We start from the raw sequence: 27682 nt of genomic DNA, 5'->3' as shown, positions 1-27682 counted from the left end.
CCATATAGTATGATTTCCAAGAGGCTGAAAACTGTGAAAAATTGATAACCTCTGCTCTACGCTGCCAGACGACATTAATCAACGAAACTATATTTCGACTAAATTGTCATACAAATAAACGCTCTCAAAAAAAGAAACCTTGAGTTAACAAGAGAAGACGAACACTGACCATGGACACTTTCTTTTACGTTGATAGATGAAGTATCACACTTTTGTCGAAGAACTAAAAGCCAAATGTTTCCATTTATTTCCTATATGGTTCCGTTCCTGTTGTAATCTTTGTCATTAGTTTTCAGCTTGGTTTGTTTGTTTGAAATTTATGCGATTTCATGAAAAATATTTCCCTGGAATGAAACTCTTTTTGAAATACCTTACATCCATTGATCGCTGGCAGCTTAATTTGTTCCTTTACTTTCCATTTATTATCTTTAGGTCCAGGGTTTAGTGAACGAGAAACATTTGACGCAAACGTTTGATTTGTAGTAAAGATTACTTAATATTGGAATAGGCCGAATGGATGACTTGAGCTGAGCATTTAGCGATGTACCCAGCCCATGGAAAATGGAGAAATTTTTGTTGGCCTATTTATGTCTTTGCTGGATCGTTACAGCTGAACAACCCTTCAAGACAGCTATCGGCCGTAACTGGATCAATGGAAAATAAATCAGAAAATGAGTCAACATCGGAGTGGTTTTCTATCGTTCTTATTTTTGTTATTATTTTTGCTTAATTCTACATGTTCGTAATCGTAATCTTTATGATTTCATCTGAAAACAATTCTTTTGTTTATCTCTAACATTGTATCATTAATAGTTCGATTTTATCAGCGTATAAAGCAGTATATTGTTTCGTTTATTTTTTAAATATTTGTTTTCTTACGTAACACTATTTAAATATTAAAACTCTACCACTTTTTCTTGGTTTTCTTCCAAAACAAACACATCTGATAAAATATAATTAATCTTTTGATTCTTGGTAGGGAATTTTCTCTACGGGCTAAACAGAAGGAATTCAAATTATTTGGAACTAGGTGAAAAAGACAGCTCAAATTGGTGGAGTGCTTGCTATCTACTGGTAGAATTAATTTGTGGGTGTAGATCCTTTTCAATAATGTGTACTAGACTGGTAGAAGTGATGACTTCTTTGCTGTCGAGGGCCATACAAGGTTTTTGTCGACTAGAAGTTTCTCATCCTTCTAATAACAGTCTATTGCCGCTAGTAGAAACCCTTCATCCGAATTTCCTTAGCATACTAGTATTTATAAGGATTTTAGTAGACAATTCCTTGTCCCTAATCTGTACCATCCCGTAAAATCTACGGACCAGTATTTGTCTTTGATACAGTATACATAATTCTGACTAGCATGTTCCACGACTAAAACCGATTTCTGGCAGCGCTGCTTCAATGTATCGTATTTTGCTGTTCCACACAAAGCATTCTTATTTCCGGAAATAATGACAATTAAAATAACTATTTTGCTTTTCGATAATGAACTTTATTGTTTCTTCGGTGTTTTAGTGGTTGACTGTTTTCAATAAAATGCTTATAATCAATAATTTCGGAATCGGTATTCTTAATAACTACGCTGCGCTCGCTAATGAACTTAAAACCAGAACGCCCATATACTAGAGTACAAATATTTACAAAAGATTACTCTCCATGGAACCAGATCTTGACTAGAATTCTTACCGATGTGGTGTAGCCAACTTCCAAACAACACATTCTGACCGAACGCCATCTTAACCAAACGAACACATGTGGTTGCTTTGATTTGATCGGGACGGAACCGACGCCAGAATTCAGTCAGACGAGTCAACCGCAAGTTTGAACATTCATCAACTAGCCAAATCCAGCAACCTCCATGGAAAATTTCCAAATACAGTACTATTACAGAAAGATGTGATTTGAACCTAGCCTCTAACAATACTATGTAGCGATATAATTAAAAAAATAAATCTATTTACTATTTAACAGTATTTGTTTCTTCGTCAATGGATGTTTGTTCGCTTGATCATTATCGCTGGCTGTCTAATTGATCAGATATTCATGTTAATTATTCAGCTCAACTACTGAACTCGGTTCGTGTTGAATTCATTTTGTCTTATGCTACTGTTATCCAGAAATTCGAAAATACCTAGAATTCGAACTATTTGATTTAATTTTTACGTCGCATTATTTCCACTTTCCGAACAGAACAGAATTCGAGAAAATCACAGCGATAAATTGGCAAAAACCGAAAACTTGGATACAGGGGGGTGTTACCTGTTCTTTTCGTAGCACTACCAATAGATAAATAAAAATACAATAATAAAGCTGCTATCGACGATCCCACAACTGTGGCCCTCTTCTCAAGTTGCACTCGCTCAATGAGATTAAGCACGAACTAAGAATGCGAGTGCGGCGACCAACACCAGTCCGAGGGTGACCTGCACCGATGATGCACCGTTGCAGTTGTCTTCGTAACAGGCACAGACCTCCTGACGACCTCCGAAGCCAGAACGCTGATAGCATTTGCCCTAAGAATGAAGAAAATACGAATTACTGATTTGTCATTGAATTACTAGTGCACTGGTAAGTAACCTTATAGGACGATTCATCCCATCCGCAGCCACGGATTACTCTGGTGTCTGGTGGAACTGTAAAGAGGGGAAACGCAGTTCAATATCATGCCCGAAACCTTGTCAGCGGCGGAATACTCACGGTTATTGACGGAAAATTCAATCGACTGAATGATCTTCCGGCAGAAGGTGTACTTGTTGCCGTCCTTATAGGAATCGCAGTCCGTTTGCATGTCCGCCGGTGGGGTGTCGTACGAGCACATTGAATCGTCGGCACTGTTGCACACATAGCACCGAATAGCATCACCTGGTGGAAGCATAGGGCGAGAAAGCGGAAACGATCGTTTTATTTAGTTGATTGATTTTAACTAATAAAATACAGAATTCAGCTAGAACTACGACAGCTTCGTCCATGGTCAAATTCTCGTAGTATGATCGAAAATCAAATGTAACGTTTACAGCGGTTAAACTTTATGGTTTTTATTTTAAATATGTACTAGCAGTCCCGTCGAACTTCGTCTAGCCAAAAATTGATTATTTTCAAAATTTGTTTTTCATTTGTATGGGAACCCCCTCCTCTAGAGCGAGGAGGGGTCTCAAATCATCATAGAAACTTTTCTCCACATACCAAAATTGGTTCCATTTGCTTAATTAGTTCTCGAGAAAAAGGGTAAATCCGGGTGAGATGCCGCGTCGGTATAGATGCCGCAGAGATCTGGTAGAACGAACTTGATGTATTGGCACAAATATACGTGAATGTGTGTCTTTTGTAGTAAGTAGTAACTGCTCATTCTTATCAGTCAAAAAAGTAATATGTTGGTTCTTCTTCTTCTTCTTCTTATTGCCATTACATCCCCACACTGGGACAGAGCCGCCTCGCAGCTTAGTGTTCATTAAGCACTTCCACAGTTATTAACTGCGAGGTTTCTAAGCCAAGTTACCATTTTTGCATTCGTATATCATGAGGCTAACACGATGATACTTTTATGCCCAGGGAAGTCGAGTCAATTTCCAATCCGAAAACTGTCTAGACCGGCACCGGGAATCGAACTCAGCCACCCTCAGCATGGTCTTGCTTTGTAGCCGCGCATCTTACCGCACGGCTAAGGAGGGCCCCAATATGTTGGTTGTACACTTTTATTTATGCGACAGAGGCCGTAAAATTTCTAACGCTTTTTTCTAATAAAGATTTTTAGTACGGTTTTGCAAAAAATCTTACGACTCCACATGTTTATTTCATTATGTGAATCCTCTAAAAAGCTTGTAGATTATGTATGTGAGCAGTTTACGTTTTGAATAAAAAATATAGTGATGTGGCGTCTATCCCTTACAATCGGTATAGATGCCGCAAAAAAAAAATCAGAGTGAGATGCCGCACCTTCCTACTATCAGCACTTTGAAGAGATATTATTTTTAAGTGGGGAAATCGTGTGAAATACGAAGACAAAAATATTGCAATGGATTGTGAGGAGAGGAGAATCCTACTCAGAAAATTCAGCCGCCCAGGGACATTTGTTCCTTTCTTAATAACATGCTCCAAAATTAATAATATTTGCACAAGGAACGATTTCGACTTAATTTTTATCGTTTTTTATTGCTATCATACTGATAACATCACAATAATGAGACACAGATTAATTTGCGCCACAATCCTTCGTTTTTGATTGTTATATGGGCACATGTTATGAAATAAAAGAGCAGAAACACTACGAAAGCAAACCAGGAACGGAAAAACAATGCTTCAAAAAATATAAGGCCATCTTTTAATGTTAGACAAGTTATAAAACGTCCTGAATATAGCAAAATGCAATATGTTCTATTTTTGACGATTTATGTAATTGATTGTGGGACAATAATATAAAAGCCTAATCATGACTAATATCCTCGACTGTGTATTGTTACACAGTAGAAAAAAGAAATTGTTTAAGCGATGAATTCTCGCTCTCGCTGTTGATTGCGCTATTCAAATTAATTCATGAAAAAATGTTACTTAGGTCCTTTTGAAAAGTTAAGCGAGAATTTGTTTGGTTTTGGGTTGAAATACAAATATAACTGATTATGCTTTTATGAAAAATATCATTTATCGCAAAAAAAAAATCATCCCATTTCTCCAACATTTCTCAAGTGCGGCATCTCCCCCTGAGATGTAGCATCTGATCCGGATTTGACTTTTATTTAGTTATGTAAATAGGGTTAATGACGGCTTTGGCAGGTTTTGTTCTATTATTGGCAGGGGTTTTTTTTATGACTGATTATGCTCAAATTTGGCCAAAACATTCTTTGCATATCAAAGAATATTGTGGCCAAATTTCATAAAATTCGGTCGACAAAAACCCCCTGCCAATAATAGAACAAAACCTGCCAAAGCCGTCTGTTCCCCTAGTACAGTCCCATTTTTTTTTTGCAAATCACTTCTACATTATGTACTTCGATCTCTGAGCTACCAAAAAGAAATATTAGAGTTTCAATTTAACGGTTTCTTTTGAAGAAATGTCGATTTTTAAAAAGGTGTGGCATCTCACCCGGATTTACCCTATGTGTTTTATTTGTATGGGAGCCCACTTTCCATAAAGGGGAGGGGTCGCACCAGCTTTTTACGCTAGCCATAAACCCGATAAGGGGTGATTCAACAATGACAGATGACATCAAAGTAGCCTTGAAACTTGAATTTGTTTTCCTACGTGTCAAATTTTTTCATGTTTTCAACAGCGGTAAATTACTGCCTGTATTCAAATTAAATAATGAATTCTAAATTCTAGGTTCTATGAAAAATAACGGAAAATCTATCGGACGATAGCTATGGGATTTCTACCAAGTTTTTTACTGGTACATTGTGCATATGTCGCTTGCAGGGATCCGTAATATAACGGTGGATTGGGAGAGTAGGGAATCAATGCATGCCAACGAAATTTAGGTGCGGCTTGGATAATACGTTTTAAAATAAAACAAATAGGGTTATTCCCGGTATTCCCGACAGATTCAAGTTGGTAGAATCGACAAAGATCATCTGCTAAGATGGGTAGTTTAATGAGACGTAAATTGAACTGCGTCTCATTACCGGGGTTAAATTTGAAAGGGGCAGGTCAATAATTACAGAATAAAGCCCCAAACGCAATTGAACGGGAAGACCAACGGCGACAGTAACTCAGTTCTCTTAGATCAGCTTAATTCGTACCCTCAGTAACATACCGCCAGCATCGTGTGATTCGACGCCCTGTTACGGGCATCAACCTGAGTCGATGTGATATCGTCGTGAAATTGCCGTCGAACTAATCGACATCCTGGTGTGTAGCATACCACCAGATACCTTTCTACGCGCTCCATCGTGGTGCTCTTATTGGACCCGGCCATCCCACTGTACCCTATCACCCGCGGTCGTGAAATAATTTATAATGGTAAAGTTCCAGTAAATTTGTCTACACCCAGGTTTTTTTGGTTGGAATTCATTAATTTCTCGGTTAACCTAAACTTTCAAAGCTTTTTATATACCCCCTGAATTTTCTTTGATTTTTTGTGAATTTTTTCGTGGGGTTAACTCATTGTTTCATTGACGCTGAAGGTCTTAAACGACTAAAACCAAACCGTGTAAAAAAAACAGGGTGTATTGGATTTTCTGATACGATTTTCACCATTCGAAAACTCACCACATTCACACGCTTGGCCCCGGGATAAAAGAGCGCCAATCCCAGAAGCTGCCGTAGGTCAGACCAGCAGCTTGAGACTTAGGCCGGTTCCCTTCTTGGAAAACACAAAAGCTCCCGGGGTCACACACAACGTTTCAAATTTCTAATAATATTCCTCCATGAAATGGTGCAGCTAAGATATATTCCGTGAATATCCAATTGACGAAGGAAAAGCTCATGAATAATATAATAATAATAATAATAATAATAATAATGGATGGCGGATGGCGGAATGCTTCAACACGGTACTAGATAACCCCGAGCAGCTACCGGAATTCATCACTAGGGGTGTCACTTATCTTCTGCCGAAGGATCGGAACACTTTGAACCCAGCCAAGTACAGACCAATAACGTGCCTTTCGAGTCTGTACAAAGTGCTGTCATCGGTAATAGCGAGGAGGGTGCAGAACCATTGCGACATCAACAACCTGATGACCGAGGAACAAAAAGGTTGTCGACGTAACACACGAGGCTGCAAGGATCAGGTCATCATTGATGCAGTCGTTGTTGGGCAGGCCACCCACAAGCAAAGAAACCTGAGCATGGCGTATATCGACTATAAAATGGCATACGACTCAGTATTTTACTCGTAGCTCCCTAAGGTACTGCAGTTGTATAATATAGACGGTAACGTCATCAGGCTAATGCAGCACGCTATGGGGATGTGGAGCACATCCTACACATTACCGACGGAGAAAAGATTACGGTCCAGGACTCTCAGCATCAGGAGGGCATATTCCAGGGCAATACCTTTAATCCTCTATGGTTTTGCCTTGCCATGAACCCTCTTAGCAGAGCACTCAACCAACACAACTATGGCTATCATTTGAAGAGTGTGGAAAGGAGTACAAACATTACCCACACCTTCTTTGTGGACGATTTGAAGCTGTTTGCGGAATATGTGGAGAAGCTGCACCATTTTCTGCGGCTTGTAACGGTATTCAGCAACGGCATCCGGATGGAGCTTGGTATCGTTAAATGTCGATCCATACATCTACACCGGGGTCATCTGGTGGATGCCGACAGTTTTCGCGTCAACGAACAGGAGGAGATTCGAAACATGGTTGAAGACGAAACATACAAGTTCCTTAGTTTCTGGCAACTGAAGGGAATTCACTATACGATGATCATGAAAGAGCTGCAGGAAAAGTTGTTGTATCGTGGCAACGAACGGCACTTTGAAGAGCTTCTTGTCGGCCGCAACAAGGTGAAAGGCAAATAAACACGTTTGCTGTGCCATTGTTGACATACAGTTTTCGGGGTGGTGAAGTGGACCAAGACTGACTTGGAGGCGTTAGAACGAGCAGTACGAGTGGCGTTCACTAAGCATCGCATGCGCCATCCAAAATCGTCCATTGAGAGAGCCACCCTGCCACGTACAGTAGGAGGAAGAGGCGTCACCGATATACAAACACTATGTGTTTCCCAGATCCAGCAGTTGCGAAGATACTTCGTGGAAAGCCAGAACCGCCACGAAATCTATCGCGCTGTGTGTGAAGCTGACCACGGATTCAGTGCCCTGCATCTGGCGCAGGAGGACTATCAGCTGAATTGCGACATCAAATCGGTCGACGAGATGATCGCATCGTGGAAGCAGAAGGAGTTACATGGGACGCACCCCATCAACTGGAGCTGGAATATATCGACAAAGCGGCGTCGAATACGTGGCTGGTGCGGGTGAACTCTTCTCGGAAACAGAAGGATTCATGGTAGCCATCCAGGACCGGGTAATTGCGACGAAGAACTATCGGCACTATATATTGCACGAAAACGTGGAGGACCGCTGCAGGAAGTGCAATTCAGTAGGAGAGACGATCGAACATATCGTGTCCGGGTGTTCAGCCTTAGCTGATTCAGCCTATCTCGGTCGTCATAACGAAGTAGCCAAGATTGTGCACCAACAGCTTGCTTTAAAGCACAACTTGGTTAACCAGTTTGTCGCCTACTACAAATATGTGCCTGTCCCGGTTCTGGAAAATAGTTTCGTAAAGCTGTACTGGGATCGCGAGATCATAACGGATGTCCTCATTCGTGCCAATCGGCCCGATATTGTGGTCTACGACAAAAGGATGAAGCGGGTAACCCACATCGACATCGCTGTATCGCTGGACCACAATGTCCAAACAACGTTCTCCAACCTGATAATAAGTACCACGATTTGGTGGAGGAGTTGAAGTAGATGTGGCAACCGGAATCGTCCTGAAATCTCTTCTGAGATCCTTAGGGAGAGCTGGAACTATCTCATAACCTCCATAGCATCCAAAAAGACAGTGGTTCTTGGAACTTGCAGCATCGTAAGAAGATTCCTGAACCACCATAACTAATACATCCGGTGCAAACGTTTATTATAGGATTTTAAGTCAACCGGCGAATGAGATCCACAGAGCCTAATCCCTTTGGCATTCAGATTTCCGGGGTAGGTGAAAATTCCCAGCACGCTTGCTGAGGAAGTGCCAAAACTCTATAATAATAATAATAATCATCATCAATAATAATATGTTCAATATAAACCTAAAAAAAAAATAATTTAATGATAAGGATTACCTAGAATTGATAACAAATAAAGCAATACGTCAATTCAAAACATCTATATACTGAGAAATTTTCATAAAGTCTCAGGTTACTATGTTTTAAACATAAAAAAATATAGTGGACGCGCCTAGTGTCAAAAGGGGTTAATCATGACATTATGGCAACATCTGTTACGTGAGTAAAGACATGATTCTAAATAGTAATATTTTTCACTTCCCTTTAGCTGCAGATATTAAGATGTGTTAGTAGAACCATTCACTTGGCTCTGTTAGATCAAGAATTTCCCCGGGGTGAAACAAGTCTCTCAGCGTCGGTAGTTTAAATCTATCCAGCACAGGGCATCATAAGAGTCATGCCATCAGTACATACATATGCACACTTTGTCTGACATTGTTATGAATCGTCGCGACAAATATTTGTCTAGTCAGCCAGATATCTATCATATATCTATGTCAATGTCTCATCAGTCTGCCAGATATATGAATGGACTAGGCTAATATTAGACCTAGACGATACGACAACGTTTGTAGTACGGCCTCCAGTCCAAAAACATCGCATGGTCAGTTGAATAGAAAGGGCTTCAACAATACTATGTGCAAATTGGATTCCGAGCACCACCAACACAAACTATTGTAATGGATTAAAACTTCAATGGAGCAACACAAGCGATTATGATGCCTTTCATTTGGTTGTCCTTTGTGAAGTGGGGGAACTAAATATCGGCAATCCGGAGCCCACTAACATTGACGAAGGCAATGGAGTTGATATCACAGTCAGCCACCATAGAGACACGGTAACAGCGAAGTAATGCTGATAGGCCAACTTTATTATCCGATTTTTGATACCGCCTTTCCGGCATTTAGCCAAGACACCAACATGGTTCAATGTACCAATTTGTTCATAACTTCTAAATGCAGTGGCCAATTGTTATGAAACTAAATAGCGATCAACTAGGCATTGCAAGCCCCCTGCCCTGCGTCTGGTCAAGGATTAACCAGTAACATTTTGGTTTTATGCTGGTTTTATAGAAGTCATGAAGAGCATGGTTCATGATTGTTATAAAACTAAAAATGTTACTTGGAATTTTCTCCGTTCGTTGAGCTTTTTTCAAAAATCATGATTGATTTTCTTTCGATAGATTTGTATTGGCATTCCCTCAGTAGGTGCAGTCTCATCACCTGATTTTATAGCAGTTTCTTCCTCTCATCACAAATCACAAATGATTATGCGTCTCCATCTGTTGCTCTCAGGCCTAACAGAACTTATTTACTAAGTGAGCTGAAGAATCATCTTAGTAAAACATCAATTGGCCGAATCAAATCGCACCAAGCGACCAGAAAAAATAATACTCATTTTTCTGCCCAAGCCTTCGTTTAGCAGATTTTATTAATCACGCATCGGATTTCCCTCAACCCAATTACTGAGGATATCCTACAACAAATGTATACGTACGAATTGATATGGAATGATTTTTTTTCCTTTTACGAACAAAATATCGTGCCTTGTACAAAATGACAACTTTTGTTATCATTTTGCAAGGCTCTCATAGATGAATAAAATGTATCTGCAGTACAAACAAATCGTGCTATCACAGCATTCAGCACTTGCCGGCCAAATTTTCAAAAATATCAAGGTAGCTATTTCTGCACCCAACTGGCGGTTGTAAAATTTTCCAACAATTGTATAAGAATCTGCCAAAACCTGTATAAGATATGGGCATATGCAAAATTGCTAGAATTTTATACAAATATTGTACAAGAATCTAACATTTTTGTAAGCTTTTAATACATTTTTTGTATAAGAATCTAACAATTTTGCATATGCGCAGTTCATATAGATTCTTATACGGAATTGTTAGAAAATCTAACAACCGCCGGTTGGGAGTGGAAGTTGGTTGATCACAAAATTTGGAGCGCCATTAGCGATCTACTGCACAATATCACAATATGAAGTCTATAAAAAAAGCCGCTTGGTGCGGTTTGGCAGAACCCTGACCAGTATACCAGTATTCCAGTCACTATTGAAAATATAAACAGATTTAATAAGCTTATTCAATGGTGACAAAACAAAAGACTATGTTATTCTTAAGCCGTATCTCAATCTCACTCCCCCATCAATTATTCTGTGTATTTCAAGTTACTGTCTTTTACTTGTCACCATTACTATATTAAAATGCATAAATCTAATAATAAATTGAATGTAAAGCAATTTTTTTCATCGAATGATGCTAAAGCAAGATGAAAACAAACTCCATGGTTTTGTAATCGTACGCCAAAGCACTATGGGGGGAAAGAAAAATTCAGAACAATCAATTTAGCTAATCAATGTTGTATCATTGCTTCTTCTGGTGCGAAAGATAAAACAGAAAAATATAGACGACTATGTGCCAAGCTCAAATTTTTGGACTACATTCATAATATGAGTTAGTATCAAATTAGTGATGTTTTCGTTCTATGTATTCACACTGTATAAATACACTTCCACTAAAGATATTATTAATTTTCGAATTAGTTTCATTTGTCATAAATTATTTAAACATTCTGATGTATATATCTAAGCATTCGTCAAAACTTTAATAAATACGCGATTAAAACAGATTTTTATTGGCAGGATTATTTTTAAAAATTGAACTTGGTTATCATGACTGCACCCTATTTGAAATTCATAGAATCCATGTGTCATCAAATTAAGGGCTATTATCAGCGATTTGATCACAATCGTATAACTCAAAAAAGAACAACTCAACCAAAATAGTTCAACCATCGGTAACTCTTCTATTTTATTTCACTTACTGGACTATAGTGCCGCGCTTGGTGCGCCAAGGATATATAGGTATAGAGCAAATACTCCATCAGCCATGGCTGGAAATTGTATCCAATCAAAACAATTTAGATTCAATTTCATTTAAGTTCGACGCAGCAACAAATGTGTATGTCCGATTCTGTTCATCGTTCTGAGAAGTGCACCAGATGTTGTTCACAATTAGGTCAAACACATGATGCGTATTAGCAAAGTAGGTTTACGTAGCTATATCAAACGTAAACTTTAGAATCCATAATATTATGGATGGTTCATTTCCATTATAAGAGTAGGTACACAATACAGTCTCTAGAAATTTCAACAATAAAATAGTGTTTTTGATAGTCCACAGTTGAAATACCTTACTAAGAACAACTTGCCAGAAATAAGTATCTCAACCGATTGCCATGAAATATTCAGGAAATAGAAAACATTCAATAGTTGACATTTGAGAACATGTAATTATCGATTGAGCTTCCCCGTCAAAATCTTGTATGAAGGGTAAACCGGTTATGTGACTTATTAAAGATCGACTTTTCCGAAGAACATATATGTTTGATGCCTTTTTGTCAGATTCAAATTTTAAAAATTCAAAGCCTGCTACAATTTAACTTTGGACTGAGATCTGGGTGGTTCCCAGAAAATCAAAAATTCTTTGATCTCTGTGGAAGATATTAGGTGTATTGGTATTTTACGCTCGAATGCGCTTTCGAACAAAAATTACTGTGCATAGTGCATAGTACTATAGATCAAATGAATTCGGTTGTGCATCGCAATGCAGATGTCACCTCGTACCCGTACAGCACTTTCAACATTAGGCAGTTCAATAACGCAAAGGCTACATTTTTGATTGCCGAAATGTGTAGAGATCAGTACAAGAAGAACCTGTCAAACTTACATAAAAAACTGCAAACATTCGTGGGCAGAGCCTTCCAAAGCCATCGTGTGCCACTCATAGCGCACTAGGCAAGTCCTAGTGCTGGATAGGGACCCTTGCTAATTAATGAAACAATAATCATTGCCAGACGGGTTTCCGGGTTAGGACGCGTTAGGAGTGTGTTATGGAAAAATAAGCGAAATTGGTGTACTGACGGACATACTGATTACATCTGCATCAGCCGAAAATACAGAAAGAGCCTTATTGATGTCCACAATAAATGTGCTGAACGGAGATATCTTGCCTGACCACATTTAGCGGCGGAAGGAGAGGCTCGGATGGTGACTCAACACACCTCCATTTCAGGATCCACCATATTTGAGCGTGTGTACGCTACATTAGATATCGGAGAGACTCTGGTTGAATGTATTAGATCATAGCCGAGACTTTATTAGAGTACCCGACCAGTAGATAGTAACAGATTTATATCAGACCTTGTTATTCTGTTACAGTAGTTTTTCATAACAGCGGTTGTTATAAAACATGTACCATTAGTAGTTAAAATAACAAAAATTGTAACAAAATCTCTTCTAGTTTTAACAAAAACATTACTATATATGTTATTTATTGAACAAAAATATAGCTCGTTGTGTTACAGAAAAAGTGATGAAAATAGCTTGTACTATAACAAATTATGTTCTTGAAAAGATTATGATTATCCATAATGTAGGCAATTAACTTTGTCCAGTTGGCTCAACTTTGAATGTAGGTTCGAGTTATACTGTAGGTGGTACCTTCGTTTTTTCCAATTCCTATCTACCAAAAATGTAGGCAATTTTTTTTCGGTAGAAATAAACATAACACATTATGTTATAATCATGTTATGACGATCATGAAACTTTCTTTCCTCCATCTTTGGCAGAGAATTCATAACAAAATTATTGCAAGTTTTGTTATTTGTAACACATATTGATATAATTGTGATAAAATTTTGTTATGACTAACTGGTCGGGTAACGTGTCGATTAATGTCCAACCATCATCATGTGCATTTCTATCGAATAGGTAATACCCTCTCTGACGGTAGGCTGAATGTAAGTAGAAACGTTGAGCCACGTTGAACTATTAGCACAAACCATCAACGTAAAGCCGGATTGCAGGCTGTTTGTCATAATGCCAAATATTTGTCAAGTTTATTAAATATCTATCAGACTGATTAGGAATAGACAACCCGAGTACCACAGATGTTAAGTCGGTTACAGTAACTTATATGTGATGACTGCATTTGGTCTCAATCAAGTTACTGCAACCAAATTTGATTGAAATGTACTTGCTGGGAAGGATATCAGGTTGACTCGCCAAATATTTGTCATTATAACAAACTGTGTAACTGATAGACTAACCAAATTTATGGAGCTCATAAAGGTGTGTGCACTGCTTTAAGCGACACACGCTCTCGCCTGTTCCGAAGATGCCTTGAAGTCAGCTGAAGCCAAATCTTCACGCAGTCAGATTCACCTCTTTCCCCTTCAATCAAGCCCGAAACAAGCTCGAAACAAATTAGTGCGACACGCACGCTCTTGTCCACGGCACTTCTTGATGCCATAGCCGACTGAAACTATCAACGGAAGAGTAAACCGCATCATGCATGCTCCTGATTGATTGATTAGCCGTGAAAACTATAGTCACTTAAATATGGCCTTGTCCGACAGTATGACGAGATCTAGCAGAACTATCAATTTTGGGATTCGATCGAGCATGGCATGGAGAAATATTAGAGTCTGATCGGAGGTAACAAATAAAGTAAATATTTGCAGTTTGGATATAAAAGACACATGTAATAAAAGTATGGCTTCTGTATTATACTTAGAATTTTGCGCTTTATAAACGATAGTAATACTTTGCTTACAGAAGAAGTTGAAGTCAACAAAATTCAATCATATAAATCACATCCTATTATATTATATTCATAATATTATATTATATTCATAATATTATATTATATATTATCAAATGGTTTTCTTGATTGAGAAAGTACATCTATTTGCTCAATTAGGTTTAATTTCATAACAAATTGAGATTATTTGGATTCTGAGATGATTATGGCCTTCACTAGTTTAATTTCGGATGAAAAGGCACTGGAAATAAAATTTCAATCTGGACAGGAAATGTTTTTGTTAGAAAAACTTTTTGTCCTTAAAAGTGCACAGCTTGCGATGTATGGACGGTTGGTAAGGAACATAATTACCTATCTTCAGACAAAATTTCGTCCAAATCAAAAGTAGTGTTTTTTTTACAAAGGGGCTTTTAATTTTAAAAAATGATTTTTTTTTCAGTATAGGACTCAATTTGAAATTTTTCAAATATTTTTAATTGAAAATTTGACTGATTTTGCGATAGTCACCCATACAACAGTTTTTTTGTAGGACTTGACATTTTTCAGCAGCATATATCCATTTGAAATGGGCTGACCATACGTACCATATTTAACGCTACAGACCTGTTTTTTAGACCTTATTGTCTTGTCCCGTCGTAACCTAAAAAATCCTCAATTTGTCCGTTTTTTCATTGATTCTTCTAAAATAAAAAATCAATATTTCAGGCAGGAATCTAAAACCAAATACAAAGAAAGTGGACGAAACCCATAAGAAAAATGTGAGATATTATGTTATTTGTGTTGACTTTCATTTCATTTCATTTATTTAGTTAACATCTAAACAGATAACACTGAATCAACAATTTGACGCCACAATGCACGGTTCGAGGCCGCATCTCTCCATCCTCGGATACGCCCCACGCTCGCCAAGTCGTTCTGCACCTAGTCTGCCCATCTCGCTCGCTGCGCTCCACGCCGTCTCGTACCTGCCGGATCGGAAGCGAACACCATCTTTGCAGAGTTGCTGTCCGGCATTCTTGCAACATGTTCTGCCCATCGTGCCCTTCCGGCTTTAGCTACCTTCTGGATACTGGGTTCGCTGTAGAGTTGGGCGAGCTCATGGTTCATTCTTCGCCGCCACACACCGTCTTCTTGCACACCGCCAAAGATGGTCCTAAGCACCCGTCTCTCGAATACTCCGAGTGCTTGCAAGTCCTCCTCGAGCATTGTCCATGTTTCATGTCCGTAGAGGACAACCGGTCTTATTAACGTCTTGTACATGACACATTTGGTGCGGTGGCGAATCTTTTTCGACCGCAGTTTCTTCTGGAGCCCGTAGTAGGCCCGACTTCCACAGATGATGCGCCTTCGTATTTCACGACTAACGTTGTTGTCAGCCGTTAGCAAGGATCCGAGTTAGACGAATTCCTCGACCACCTCGAAGGTATCCCCGTCTATCGTAACACTGCTTCCCAGGCGGGCCCTGTCGCGCTCGGTTCCGCCCACAAGCATGTACTTTGTCTTTGACGCATTCACCACCAGTCCAACTTTTGTTGCTTCACGTTTCAGGCGGGTGTACAGTTCTGCCACCTTTGCAAATGTTCGGCCGACAATGTCCATGTCATCCGCGAAGCAAATAAATTGACTGGATCTGTTGAAAATCGTACCCCGGCTGTTACACCTGGCTCTCCGCATGACACCTTCTAGCGCAATGTTGAACAACAGGCACGAAAGTCCATCACCTTGTCTTAGTCCCCGGCGCGATTCGAACGAACTGGAGTGTTCGCCCGAAATCTTCACACAGTTTTGCACACCATCCACCGTTGCTTTGATCAGTCTGGTAAGCTTCCCAGGGAAGCTGTTCTCGTCCATAATTTTCCATAGCTCTACGCGGTCTTTACTGTCGTATGCCGCCTTGAAATCAACGAACAGATGGTGCGTTGGGACCTGGTATTCACGGCATTTTTGAAGGATTTGCCGTACAGTAAAGATCTGGTCCGTTGTCGAGCGGCCGTCAACGAAGCCGGCTTGATAACATCCCACAAACTCGTTCACTAATGGCGACAGACGACGGAAGATGATCTGGGATATCACTTTGTAGGCGGCATTAAGGATGGTGATCGCTCGAAAGTTCTCACACTCCAGTTTGTCGCCTTTCTTGTAGATGGGGCATATAACCCCTTCCTTCCACTCCTCCGGTAGCTGTTCGGTTTCCCAGATTCTGACTATCAGTTTGTGCAGGCAAGTGGCCAGTTTTTCCGGGCCCATCTTGATGAGCTCAGCTCCGATACCATCCTTACCAGCGGCTTTGTTGGTCTTTAGCTGTTGAATGGCATCCTTAACTTCCCTCAAGGTGGGGGCTGGTTGGCTTCCATCGTCCGCTGAACTGACGTAGTCATCTCCTCCGCTGCCTTGACTTTCACTGCCTGTACTCAGCGCCATTCAGATGTTCCTCGTAGTGCTGCTTCCACCTTTCGATCACCACACGTTCGTCCGTCAAGATGCTCCCATCCTTATCCCGGCACATTTCGGCTCGCGGCACGAAGCCTTTGCGGGATGCGTTGAGCTTCTGATAGAACTTGCGTGTTTCTTGAGAACGGCACAGCTGTTCCATCTCCTCGCACTCCGCTTCTTCCAGGCGGCGTTTCTTCTCCTGAAAAGGCGGGTCTGCTGTCTCCGCTTCCGTCTATAACGTTCCACGTTCTGCCGGGTACCTTGCTGCAGCGTGACCGCCCGCGCTGCGTCCTTCTCCTCCAGAATCTGTCTGCACTCTTCGCTGCCTCGAGATGCTGCGCGTATGCAGTGGCGACATCAGGTTGCTTCAGTCGCTCTAGGTCGTACCGCGGCGGTCGTCGGTACCGAACATTGTTGATGACGGATAGTTTTGGGCGCAGTTTAACCATCACCAGATAGTGGTCAGAGTCGATGTTAGCGCCACGATATGTCCTGACGTCGATAATGTCGGAGAAGTGCCGTCCATCAATCAGAACGTGGTCGATTTGTGATTCTGTCTGCAGTGGTGATCTCCAGGTGTACCGATACGGGAGGCTGTGTTGGAAGTAGGTGCTGCGAATGGCCATATTCTTGGAGGCGGCGAAATCAATTAGTCGTAGGCCGTTTTCGTTCGTCAGCCGGTGAGCGCTGAACTTTCCAATAGTCGGTCTAAACTCCTCCTCTTGGCCAACCTGAGCGTTCAAATCTCCTATGATGATTTTGACGTCGTGGCTTGGGCAGCTGTCGTACTCACGTTCCAGCTGCGCGTAGAATGCGTCCTTATCATCATCAGTGCTTCCGGAGTGTGGGCTATGGACGTTGATTATGCTGAAGTTGAAGAACCGGCCTTTGATCCTCAACCTGCACATTCTTTCATTGATCGGCCACCACCCGATCACGCGCCTTTGCATATCGCCCATCACTATGAAAGCTGTTCCCAGCTCGTGTGTGTTGCCGCAGCTCTGGTAGATGGTATGATTACCTCTAAACGTTCGCACCATTGATCCCTTCCAACAAACCTCCTGCAGCGCTACGATGCCGAATCCACGGTCCTTGAGCACATCGGCGAGTATGCGTGTGCTCCCGATGAAGTTGAGAGATTTGCAGTTCCACGAACCGAGTTTCCAATCGCTAGTCCTTTTTCGTCGCAGTGGTCTTCGCCGATGGTTCCGGTCCGTACTCTCTTGTTGATTGTTCGTTGCTTATGATTTTAAAGGCTGGATTGCAAGCCCTGACACCAAACTCCCCCAATTTCCGAAAGACCATTTCTCCTTATTTCCGGTGGACCGCATAGTGCACAGATTTGCTTAGAATCCCTCGCTGGTACTCGGACGATGATCAGCCGTCCCTAACATGGGAACGCTGTTGTGAGCCGCTTCCGAAGTGGAAAACAGACGCTCGATAAGATTTGCATCTCCGGAGAGGACCAAACGACCCCTTCTCCGTAAGCTTACGACCATACATATGTAGTTCCCACCAGGGTTGGTTACAAAATCTTCCTTAAGATTACTCGTATCCCGGCCAGCACCGCGGGAGGTAGGGATAGGAGTTGCTGGGTAAGAGGCTAAGGACCGCGAGATGGGGTCTATTTTATTCCTTCAGGTACGCGAAGTACCAATGGTACGCCTGGGTAAAGCGTTTGTCGTGCCGTGTTGACTTTCAAAGAAAGCTATTAATGCCGTTATGTATTTTACAGCTAATGACAACGGGAGATTTCTTCATACAGTTTCATTTCTATGACTTATTTCTGCTTATTTCGAAGCCATTAAAAATTTGACCAATTTCATCAATGAATTAAACGGAACCGGTAACTTGGAAGGCAAGTCCATCATGAAAATCAGGTCAGGCCTTAATGTCAAGAAAATGAAGCGCAGGAACAGACATTCTAATTTCCAGATTAAGCTCATTTACGATTTTTTTTCTTGCGAAGTGTTCTGTTTTTTTTTTCAAATCTGGTTCACTACCTATTTTTCAATTGATTGATTCTTTTCGAAATATTAGGAATCATTCAAAGTCTTTCTGAATAACTCTGAATATTTCGAAATAATCTTACTGTAAAAAAATCGACGACAATAAAAAATATTATATATCAGTTAAACAAATCGAGTTTGAGGCAGTTTCAAACCGAGGAAAAGTTTGTTCGGATTTCGGTCTTCACGTAGTTTTGTTATTTTTTGTTATTTTCAATTGTTCAGAATTGGAAAAGTTTTTGATATTGATCAGTAATAAAATCCATTTTTATAAGTAGATTAAAAATTTAAAAATTATACAATTTTCTAAAAATATTTTGAAAAATGCTTTATTAATGTAAAAAATGTCCCTTCGTGTTTTCTCCGCGACCCTTTGAATAGTGAATTATTTGTAGCATTTTTCCACAACTAATGTTTCTAACTTTATACACGGAAAATGAAAATTAAGCCCATACATTTTGAAATTTCCACAGCTCTTGAATTTTCTCCCAATGTTTTTTGACATGTCCCGTTTTGCAAGTGCGTTTGTTCCGTTTTTTAACCGAAATGATCTGGTCAGCCTAATTTGAAAAAAAAGTTTGGCTCTTTCCTAATGATGTTTTAGCATGATCTTGGAAAAACTCAGTATGCAAAAGTGGCTTTTTGTGACAAAGTCTACATGTCCAGAAAGTTTCATTAAAATCTGAGACGGTGTGCCAGCTGCGAATACGATTTGGCGCGAAAATGCATCAATTCGTAATTGCAACTCAGTGATTGACTAGACTAGAAGGGTTTGGGACAAAAGGTCGAAAGGACAAAAGGTCGAAAGACAAAACGTCGAAATACAAAAGGTCGAAGGGACAAATGGTCGAAAAGGACAAAAGGTCGAAAGGGACAAAAGGTCGAAAGGACAAAACGTCGATCGGGACAAAAGATCGAAAAGGACAAAAGGTCGAAAGGGACAAAAGGTTGAAATAGACAAGGAACGGAAACGGAGAGAGTCAATCTAGCACCAGAGTTGCCCTACATAAGTAGCAAAAAATCTGATCTTTTATTTTTCACAATTTTTAACAATTTAATAAAATTCATTCACTAATAGATGGATGTTGAGTTTTCTAAATGTCACTTCGATCTTTCAAAATGGTGCACGCCGCACATTAAATACATCAGCGTATATTACACGCCGGTGTATTTTCAATGCGTGCGCCTGCGCCTATTTTGACAGATCGAACTGACATTCAGAAAACCTAGATATTCATATATTATTTGCACTTATTGAATGAATTTTATTTAGTTGCTAAAAATAGTTTAAAACAACAACTCTGCCAACTCAACAACAACTCTGCCTCGCGCGAAACAAGTTTTATTCATTTCCTAAATGAACAATCTTTTTTATCTCTAACAGAGCTATCTAGATATTCATAATATTGTTTCATAGTAATTACTCCTTCTTTGAAAATTGCTCTTTCTTCAACTTTGATTGATGTTATGAGTGTTTTATTTCAGCTTGAAGTTAAATGCATTTCATAAATTCTTTTGGAATACACCCAACTTGTTATCAAATTGTTCTTGATCGACCTTTTGTCCCTTTCGACCTTTTGTCCTTTTCGACCTTTTGTCCCGTTAGACCTTCTGCGCCTTTCGACCTTTTCTCTTTTCGACCTTCTGTCCCTTTCGTCGTTTTGTCTTTTCGACCTTTTATCTTTTCGACCTTTTGTCTTTCGACCATTTGTCCTTTCGACCTTTTGTCTTTCGACCTTTTGTCATAGATTCAGACTAGAACTATAAAAAGGAACCAAATGAGCGAAATGTCAGTGTTTGCATACGTTTTGAGAGTTATGTACACATGTACACAACGCAACAATTTTTGCCTTTAATTTATAACCTCTTTTACTTTGTCTGATTTAAAATTAGGTAACATGAGATTTTTAAAATGTGATACCACCATTCATGTAATTCAAATGCGATGACTATTCTACTATTCTTACTCATTTCGAGCAAATTCACGTAACTCAACTCATAGAGTAAACCCAAATAGCTCATAAAGTAACCATACCTTCTACCAGAGCGGCGGCAACACACAAGATCTGGAAACAGCTTTCATAGTGATGGACGATATGCAAAGGCGTGTGATCGGGTGGTGACAGATCAATAAGAGAATGTTCAGGTTGAGGATCAAATGCCGGTTCTTCAACTTCAGCATAACCAACGTCCATAGCCCACACTCCGGAAGCACTGGAACGTGAGTACGACAGCTGCCCAAGCCACGACGTCAAAATCATCATATTTACGAGATTTGAACGCTCAGGTTGGCCAAAAGGAGGAGTTTAGACCGACTATTGGAAAGTTCAGCGCTCACCGGCTGACGAACGAAAACGGCCTGGACTAATTGATTTTGCCGCCTCTAAAAATATGGCCGTTCGCGGCACCTACTTCCAACACAGCCTTCTGCAGACAGAATCACAAATCGACCACGTTCTGATTGATGGACGGCACTTCTCCGACATTATCAACGTCAGGACATATCGGGGCGCTAACATCGACTCTGACCACTATCTGGTAATGGTTAAACTGCGCCCAAAACTATTCGTCATCAACAATGTTCGGTACCGACGACCGCCGCGGTACGACCTAGAGCGACTGAAGCAACCTGATGTCGCCACTGCATACGCGCAGCATCTCGAGGCAGCGTTGCCGGAAGAGGGTGAGCTCGATGGGGTCCCTCTTGAGGACTGCTGAAATACAGTTGAAGCAGCCATTAACGACGCAGCGGAGAACAACGTCGGGTTTACAGGACGAAGTCGACGGAACGATTGGTTCGACGAAGAGTGCTGGCAGATTCTGGAAGAGAAGGACGCTGCGCGGGCGGTCGCGCTACAGCAAGGTACCCGGCAAAACGTAGAACGTTATAGACGGAAGCGGAGACAGCAGACCCGTCTTTTTCAGGAGAAGAAACGCCGCCTGAAAGAAGCGAAGTGCGAGGAGATGGAACAGCTGTGCCGTTCTCAAGAAACACGCAAGTTCTACCAGAAACTCAACGCATCCCGCAAAGGCTTCGTGCAGTGAGCCGAAATGTGCAGAGATAAGGATGGGAGCATCTTGGCGGATGAACGTGTGGTGATCGAAAGGTGGAAACAGCATTACGAGGAACATTTAAATGGCACTGAGAGTACAGGTAGTGAAAGTGATGGCAGCAGAGGAGATGACTACGTCAGTTCAGCGGACAATGGAAGCTAACCAGTCTCCACCTTGAGGGAAGTTAAGGATGTCATCCAACAGTTAGAGACCAATAAAGCAGCTGGTAAGGATGGTATCAGAGCTGAGCTCATCAAGATGGGCCCGGAAAAGCTGGCCACTTGCCTGCACAAACTGATAGTCAGAATCTGGGAAACCGAACAGCTACTGGAGGAGTGGAAGGAAGGGGTTATATGCCCCATCTACAAGAAAGGCGACAAGCTGGAGTGTGAGAACTTTCGAGAGATCACCATCCTTAATGACGCCTACAAAGTGATATCGCAGATCATCTTCCGTCGTCTGTCACCATTCGTGAATGAGTTCATGGGAAGTTATCAAGCCGGCTTCGTTGACGGCCGCTCGACAACGGACCAGATCTTTACTGTACGGCAAATCCTTCAAAAATGCCGTGAATACCAGGTCCCAACGCACCATCTGTTCGTTGATTTCAAGGCGGCATACGACAGTCTAGACTACATAGAGGCATGGAAAATTATGGGCGAAAACAGCTTCCCTGAGATGCTTACCAGACTGATCAAAGCAACAACGGTGGATGGTGTGCAAAGATTTTGGGCGAACACTCCAGTTCGTTCGAATTGCGCTGAGGGCTAAGACAAGGTCATAGACTTTCATGCCTGTTGTTCAACATTGCGCTAGAAGGTGTCATGCGGAGAGCCGGGAGTAACAGCAAGGAATGATTTTCAACAGATCCAGACAATTTATTTGTTTTGCGGATTACATGGACATTGTCGGCCGAACATTTGCAAAGGTGGCAGAACTGTACACCAACCTGAAAGCAACAAAAGTTGGACTGGTGGTGAATGCATCGAAGACAAAGTACATGCTTGTGGCCGGAACCCAGCGCGACAGGGCCCGCCTGGGAAGCAGTGTGAAACTGATTAATTACCCGACAACAACTCAGTAGCGCGAGACTCGGAGCCAGAGCATAAAATATTCACTTTCATGAAGCACATTCACTCCGACTTTTGACATTCGTGTTTTGATTATTCAAAACATAGAATGACTTACTCAGTTTACTTCTTCATAAATTCATTCAATTGATTACCACTGAATATGGTAACTGCGCGTGAAAAAAACAAAATTAGCCTTGATTATATTGACATTTGACGTTAAAAATGCCCCTCAATTGAACGTCGGGATTAGATCTATGCGTGTATTTATTTAAATCATCAAAAATGTGTTCAGTTTTACGATTATTTAATAATTTGTGATATTCAAATAAATACTCACTGACCCATATTCATTCTGAAAATTTACGGTGCAGAGCCGAATATGAATATGTTTAGAAGTGAAGTGACAAAGAAAGCCGATGGGCTTCATAAAAAATAATCGAATATTTACAGCTCTGCTCGGAGCTAATCACTATGGGATCGATTTTCACGGTGTGTTTCGATGGTTGGTGTTCTAGTTCATTGTTCACTGCAGTGCGTACCTCTGCGAACGCTTACTGGGTTGCTGGTCCAGCAATGGCTGACGGAAACGACGAAGCTTGCTGGAAGATGGCGGTACAGTTGGCCGGCGTCCTGACGGTGGGTAACGAGCTGGATTAACGGGTTGTGGAGGTGGTTCTCGACTACAGGCGCTTCCTTCAGACGTAGTCGGCCGACGACGGCAAGGCCGCCCTTTTTCGAACCAAAAAGGGATCCTCTCCTTGGTAATTAGGACCTCGGCCCGAGAGCTTTGTCCTTCTTTATATTTCTGGCCTAGAGCCAGAGGAGCGATGGCGGTCCTTGACGGTTAGACTCGGGATTTACCCAAGTCGATGCGTGCAATGGCGGTCTTCTGACACGCCAATCAGAAGGAAGGAAGAAGAAAAACGCAAAAAGGTCCTATCAAGAGGACAACCAAAAATCAGTCTCACTCCATCAAGGCGGAATGGGTTTAATTACCTGAACGATAGTACACTGTAATTCACTGAACTATCACTTGGCACAATTTTTCCACAATTCGAAAAGCTCGACTAATCTACACGCTCGCCTGTTTCAAAGTAGGCAAGTATCGCCCACCAAATATCGTAGAACCCATCAGCCCGTTCTTATAGCGCCTTCACAGTATTGTTCTTCTGTGACACTATTCACGCCATGTTTAGCTGTTCACGTTTACAACCCAGTGGTGTTCTATCCTCTATAGTTTCGTTGTGTACTTATATCTTCGAAAACATGGCACATTTTTAATTTTAAAATTTAAAATTTTGTACCAACGACTACAAGTGTTACGATAGACGAGGATACTTTCGAGGTGGTCAATAAATTCGGCTACTTTGTATCCTTGCTAACGACTGATAACAATGTTAGTCGTGAAATACGAAGAGGCGTGTCATCTGTGGAAGTCGGGTCAACTACGGGTCAAAAAAGATTCACCCCCGCACAAAATGTGTCATGTACAAAACGACCGCTAGTCCTCTACGGACATGAAACTTGGACCATGATCGAGGAGGAATTGCAAGCACTCGGAGTATTGGAGAGACGGGTGCTTAGGACCATCTTTGGCGGTGTGCAAGAAGATGGTGTGTGGCGGCGAAGAATGAACCACGAGCTCACCCCGCTCTACGGCGAACTCAGTATCCAAAAGATAGCTAAAGCCGGAAGGGTACGATGGGCAGGGCATGTTGTAAGAATGCCGGACTGCAACCCTGCAAAGATGGTGCTCGTTTCCGATCCGCCAGGTACGAGACGGCGTGGAGCGCAGCGAGCAAGGTGGGCTGGCCAGGTAGAAAACGACTTGGCAAGCGTGGGGCGCATTCGAGGATGGAGAGATGCGGTCTCCAACCGTGAATTGTGGCGTCAAATTGTTGATTCAGTGTTGTCTGTTTAGATGTAAAGTAAATAAATAATAACTAAGAAAGTTTCTATTTTTATTATCAGTTTGAATAACCTCTTAGAGTTTTTTTTTCACAAATTACGTAACGCAAAAATCGGAGTTTTTACCCCTTCCCTCCCCCTTATCGGCTCACAAAATTGATCAGAAAACTCTTTTAATTTAAATCATTCTAATTTTCCATTCTGAAATATAATTTTCAACATGATTATTCAAATAGTCTAGTCAGACAGTTCTGCTGAGAAATACAATATTCGTTTGGTATTTTTTACGCAAATCAGTCTTGCTATGTACTTGATATTGTCTGTGTCTTTAAAAATTTTCTAAAATTTACATAAAAATAGACCGCTCCGAGATAAAAAGTCAAAATCTACTAAGATTAATATGAGGCAATTATGCATATAAAGTGACACATGTCAGCAATTGCTTCAGTCGTTCAAAAGCTTAATAAATGAACTTTCATTCGCGTTACGCGTAACATTTGGTGTTACCCACCCCCTTTCCCACCTTTTAGTGTAGCAAAGTATAACACAAGGTGGACATCTTCCCTCTCCCCAAACGCATTACGTAATTTGTGAACAGACTCTTATGATTTTGATTAGTCTACAAAAACACGATATTGCCAAAAAGGATTTCTCGCTTAACTTTTCAAAAGGTCCTAAGTAACATTTTTTCATGAATTAATTTGAATAGCGCAATCAACAGAACAACATGAAAGCTTTTGATTGCAGTACTCAAATTAATTCATGTATGTTACTTAGGACCTTTTGAAAAGTTAAGCAAGATTTCATTTCAGGGCCACTCGAAGGGATATGTTAGGCAACCAGCTAAATGTGTGAATCAAGTTGTAACACATTTTTATCTTTTTGCTTAATAGTATGTTCGCACTAGGGCCTTGTAACATGTTATTCGGCTATCTTGATGAGCTTTCTTTTGACGATAATTTGAATAATATGTTATTCAGGTCGTAGTGCGAACATAGTATAACATATTACAAATGTGACTGAAGTTTAATAGAGCGTTTCATGTACGTGATTCCGATTCAAATACATAGAGCACTTTTGTGGTCGATTCTATTTAGATAAGGCTGACTTGCAGTCAGCGAAAAATAAATTATTGGGAATATGACTGCTCTGTAGTTTAACAAGGGTGTACATCAACAACAGAAGCAATGAAACCAAATCCAATCAACCAAACAAAACATCGCCTTGAAAAAAATATTTCGCCACTAACAATTTTTGGTGCAGATATCTAGTATTTTTTATCTGGCAGTGTCGACGATTGTTTGAATTTACTATCGCGATACTTATCCAGCACAGACGAACTACTCGTCTGGTGAAGTGAAATCATTCCATTAACTCTGATCACATCACCCTCTGAACTGATAATCGTTTTTTTTATAGCAACTTGTGATTAATACTTCGTTGTAAATATATATTCACGACCGATTGTTAGCCTAAGAATCACGAGCAAAATCCCCTCCTAGATTGCTTATATCCGTTAAGAACCTGTTTGTAAGATACAAGTGCTCACAAATCATTCAAACATCAAATGTCATACAAGGTAATGTTACCGATATAACCACATACGAATCTACTTCCCTCCAGTCTCAGTCTGGAATCGCACAGACAACCATATGCAAAAATCCTCTCTCATATTTTCATTAGCCGCTCCCGCTTTAGAGCGCACATTGAGAAAAAAAATACACAGCACAGGATATCGATCGGACAGGGCATAGATTCCTCCTCACTAACACATTGTAGGTACCATCGGAGTCACAAATCATCAAACTGTACCGCCATCCTCGTCCTTTACGCTAGCCCTATGGCACCAGTGTAGCAGGACGGCTTCCCCCTCGTTTCACCCGAAACATAATGCCCGACTACATTTCTTACATAATCCTTGTCGTGTCCTTCGCAGAAACTATTTGACCTATACTTAGGTCCTGTGGTATTCTCAAAATGTCTCGATCTTAAAGATAGTCCACATTTTGTCAAAAAGGCACCTTTTATGCATTCTCCTAAACTGGGTTGATGCTTGCGACCACGAAAATATCGATTTCATATGGAAAACCTTTTTTACGCTTACCTCTTTGCACAACGAATGACAGCAGCAGGACACTGGCCAGGATTATCGATTGCAGCACAGCCATTTCTAATAATTCTTTTTCCGAAGGTGACTTGGGTAATTTGTGTACTACTTTTCAAAGATCTTCACACACTTCCGACTGTTCCGAACCCTAATCAATTGGGGTGTGAACGAGGGTCAGGTCGACTACAGCCACTACCACGCAATGCAGCACCTAGAAATTATGCACGGATCGTTTAATTCTGAAGCTTTACAGAGTCCTCGCTCGTAATATTGCACTCCACAGTACGGCACACGGAGTATGGCCAATTTTCCAATCAAATTCACAATTGTACAGAGCTGTTCCTGCTCACGCCACACTGCCTACCCTAATAGTGCCCAAGAGGATCCACAACACGCCGCTTAGCGAAAAACTAAAGCAAATCAATAAATCCTCGCCAAAATTCACAGCAATCGTGCCCTTTCTTATAACCACTAACCGTCTCACTAGCAGAAGAAAATTGTATAACCGTCCAAAAGAACCCTCCCTTTCTTTCCACGACGGGCGGAATCAGCGGGTGGTGAATCCAGCGGAACAGCTGCAGCGGTCCCTGTCTTGGGTGGTTGGGGTGAGTGAGCAGAACCAGTCAGCCAAAGGGGAGCCCTTTTATTACCCGGAGAAAACGATGGAACGGAACACACTACACAACGTGATGAGGACTAGCGACCGACCGAACGATAACGACAGACTGTGCGCTTCTAAATGGGCAGCATGGC

At 41.0% G+C, this 27682-nt stretch overlaps 1 protein-coding gene across 2 annotated transcripts; it reads right to left on the bottom strand.

Annotated features, from left to right (window-relative positions):
* Positions 1-210: 210 nt before the first annotated feature.
* LOC134213027 (uncharacterized) lies at positions 211-27682 on the bottom strand. Of its 2 annotated transcripts, none has more exons than XM_062691494.1 (5): positions 27580-27682; positions 26927-27140; positions 2701-2865; positions 2581-2636; positions 211-2516 (listed from the first exon to the last, which is right to left on the bottom strand). In XM_062691494.1, the coding sequence occupies exons 2-5, from the start codon at positions 26988-26990 to the stop codon at positions 2373-2375; spliced, it is 429 nt and encodes a 142-aa protein (XP_062547478.1). In that variant the 5' UTR covers positions 26991-27140; positions 27580-27682; the 3' UTR covers positions 211-2372. The 2 variants fall into 2 exon arrangements, with proteins under 2 accessions (XP_062547478.1, XP_062547476.1); XM_062691492.1 differs by lacking the exon at positions 27580-27682 and adding an exon at positions 27294-27565.

The sequence above is a fragment of the Armigeres subalbatus genome, chromosome 2 (assembly GCF_024139115.2).
Source record: "Armigeres subalbatus isolate Guangzhou_Male chromosome 2, GZ_Asu_2, whole genome shotgun sequence".
NCBI lineage: Eukaryota > Metazoa > Arthropoda > Insecta > Diptera > Culicidae > Armigeres > Armigeres subalbatus.
The sequence above is the reverse complement of the archived record's forward strand: the minus strand, read 5'-3'. Positions and strand labels throughout refer to the sequence as shown.

Coding starts and splice junctions, on each gene's coding strand:
- LOC134213027 (XM_062691494.1), bottom strand. CDS start 26,990: ATGGCTGTGCTGCAATCGATAATCCTGGCCAGTGTCCTGCTGCTGTCA. Junction 2,866..26,926: donor GTCATTCGTTGTGCAAAGAG/GTAAGCGTAAAA, acceptor TGCTTCCACCAG/GTGATGCTATTCGGTGCTAT. Junction 2,637..2,700: donor TGAATTTTCCGTCAATAACC/GTGAGTATTCCG, acceptor CCCTCTTTACAG/TTCCACCAGACACCAGAGTA.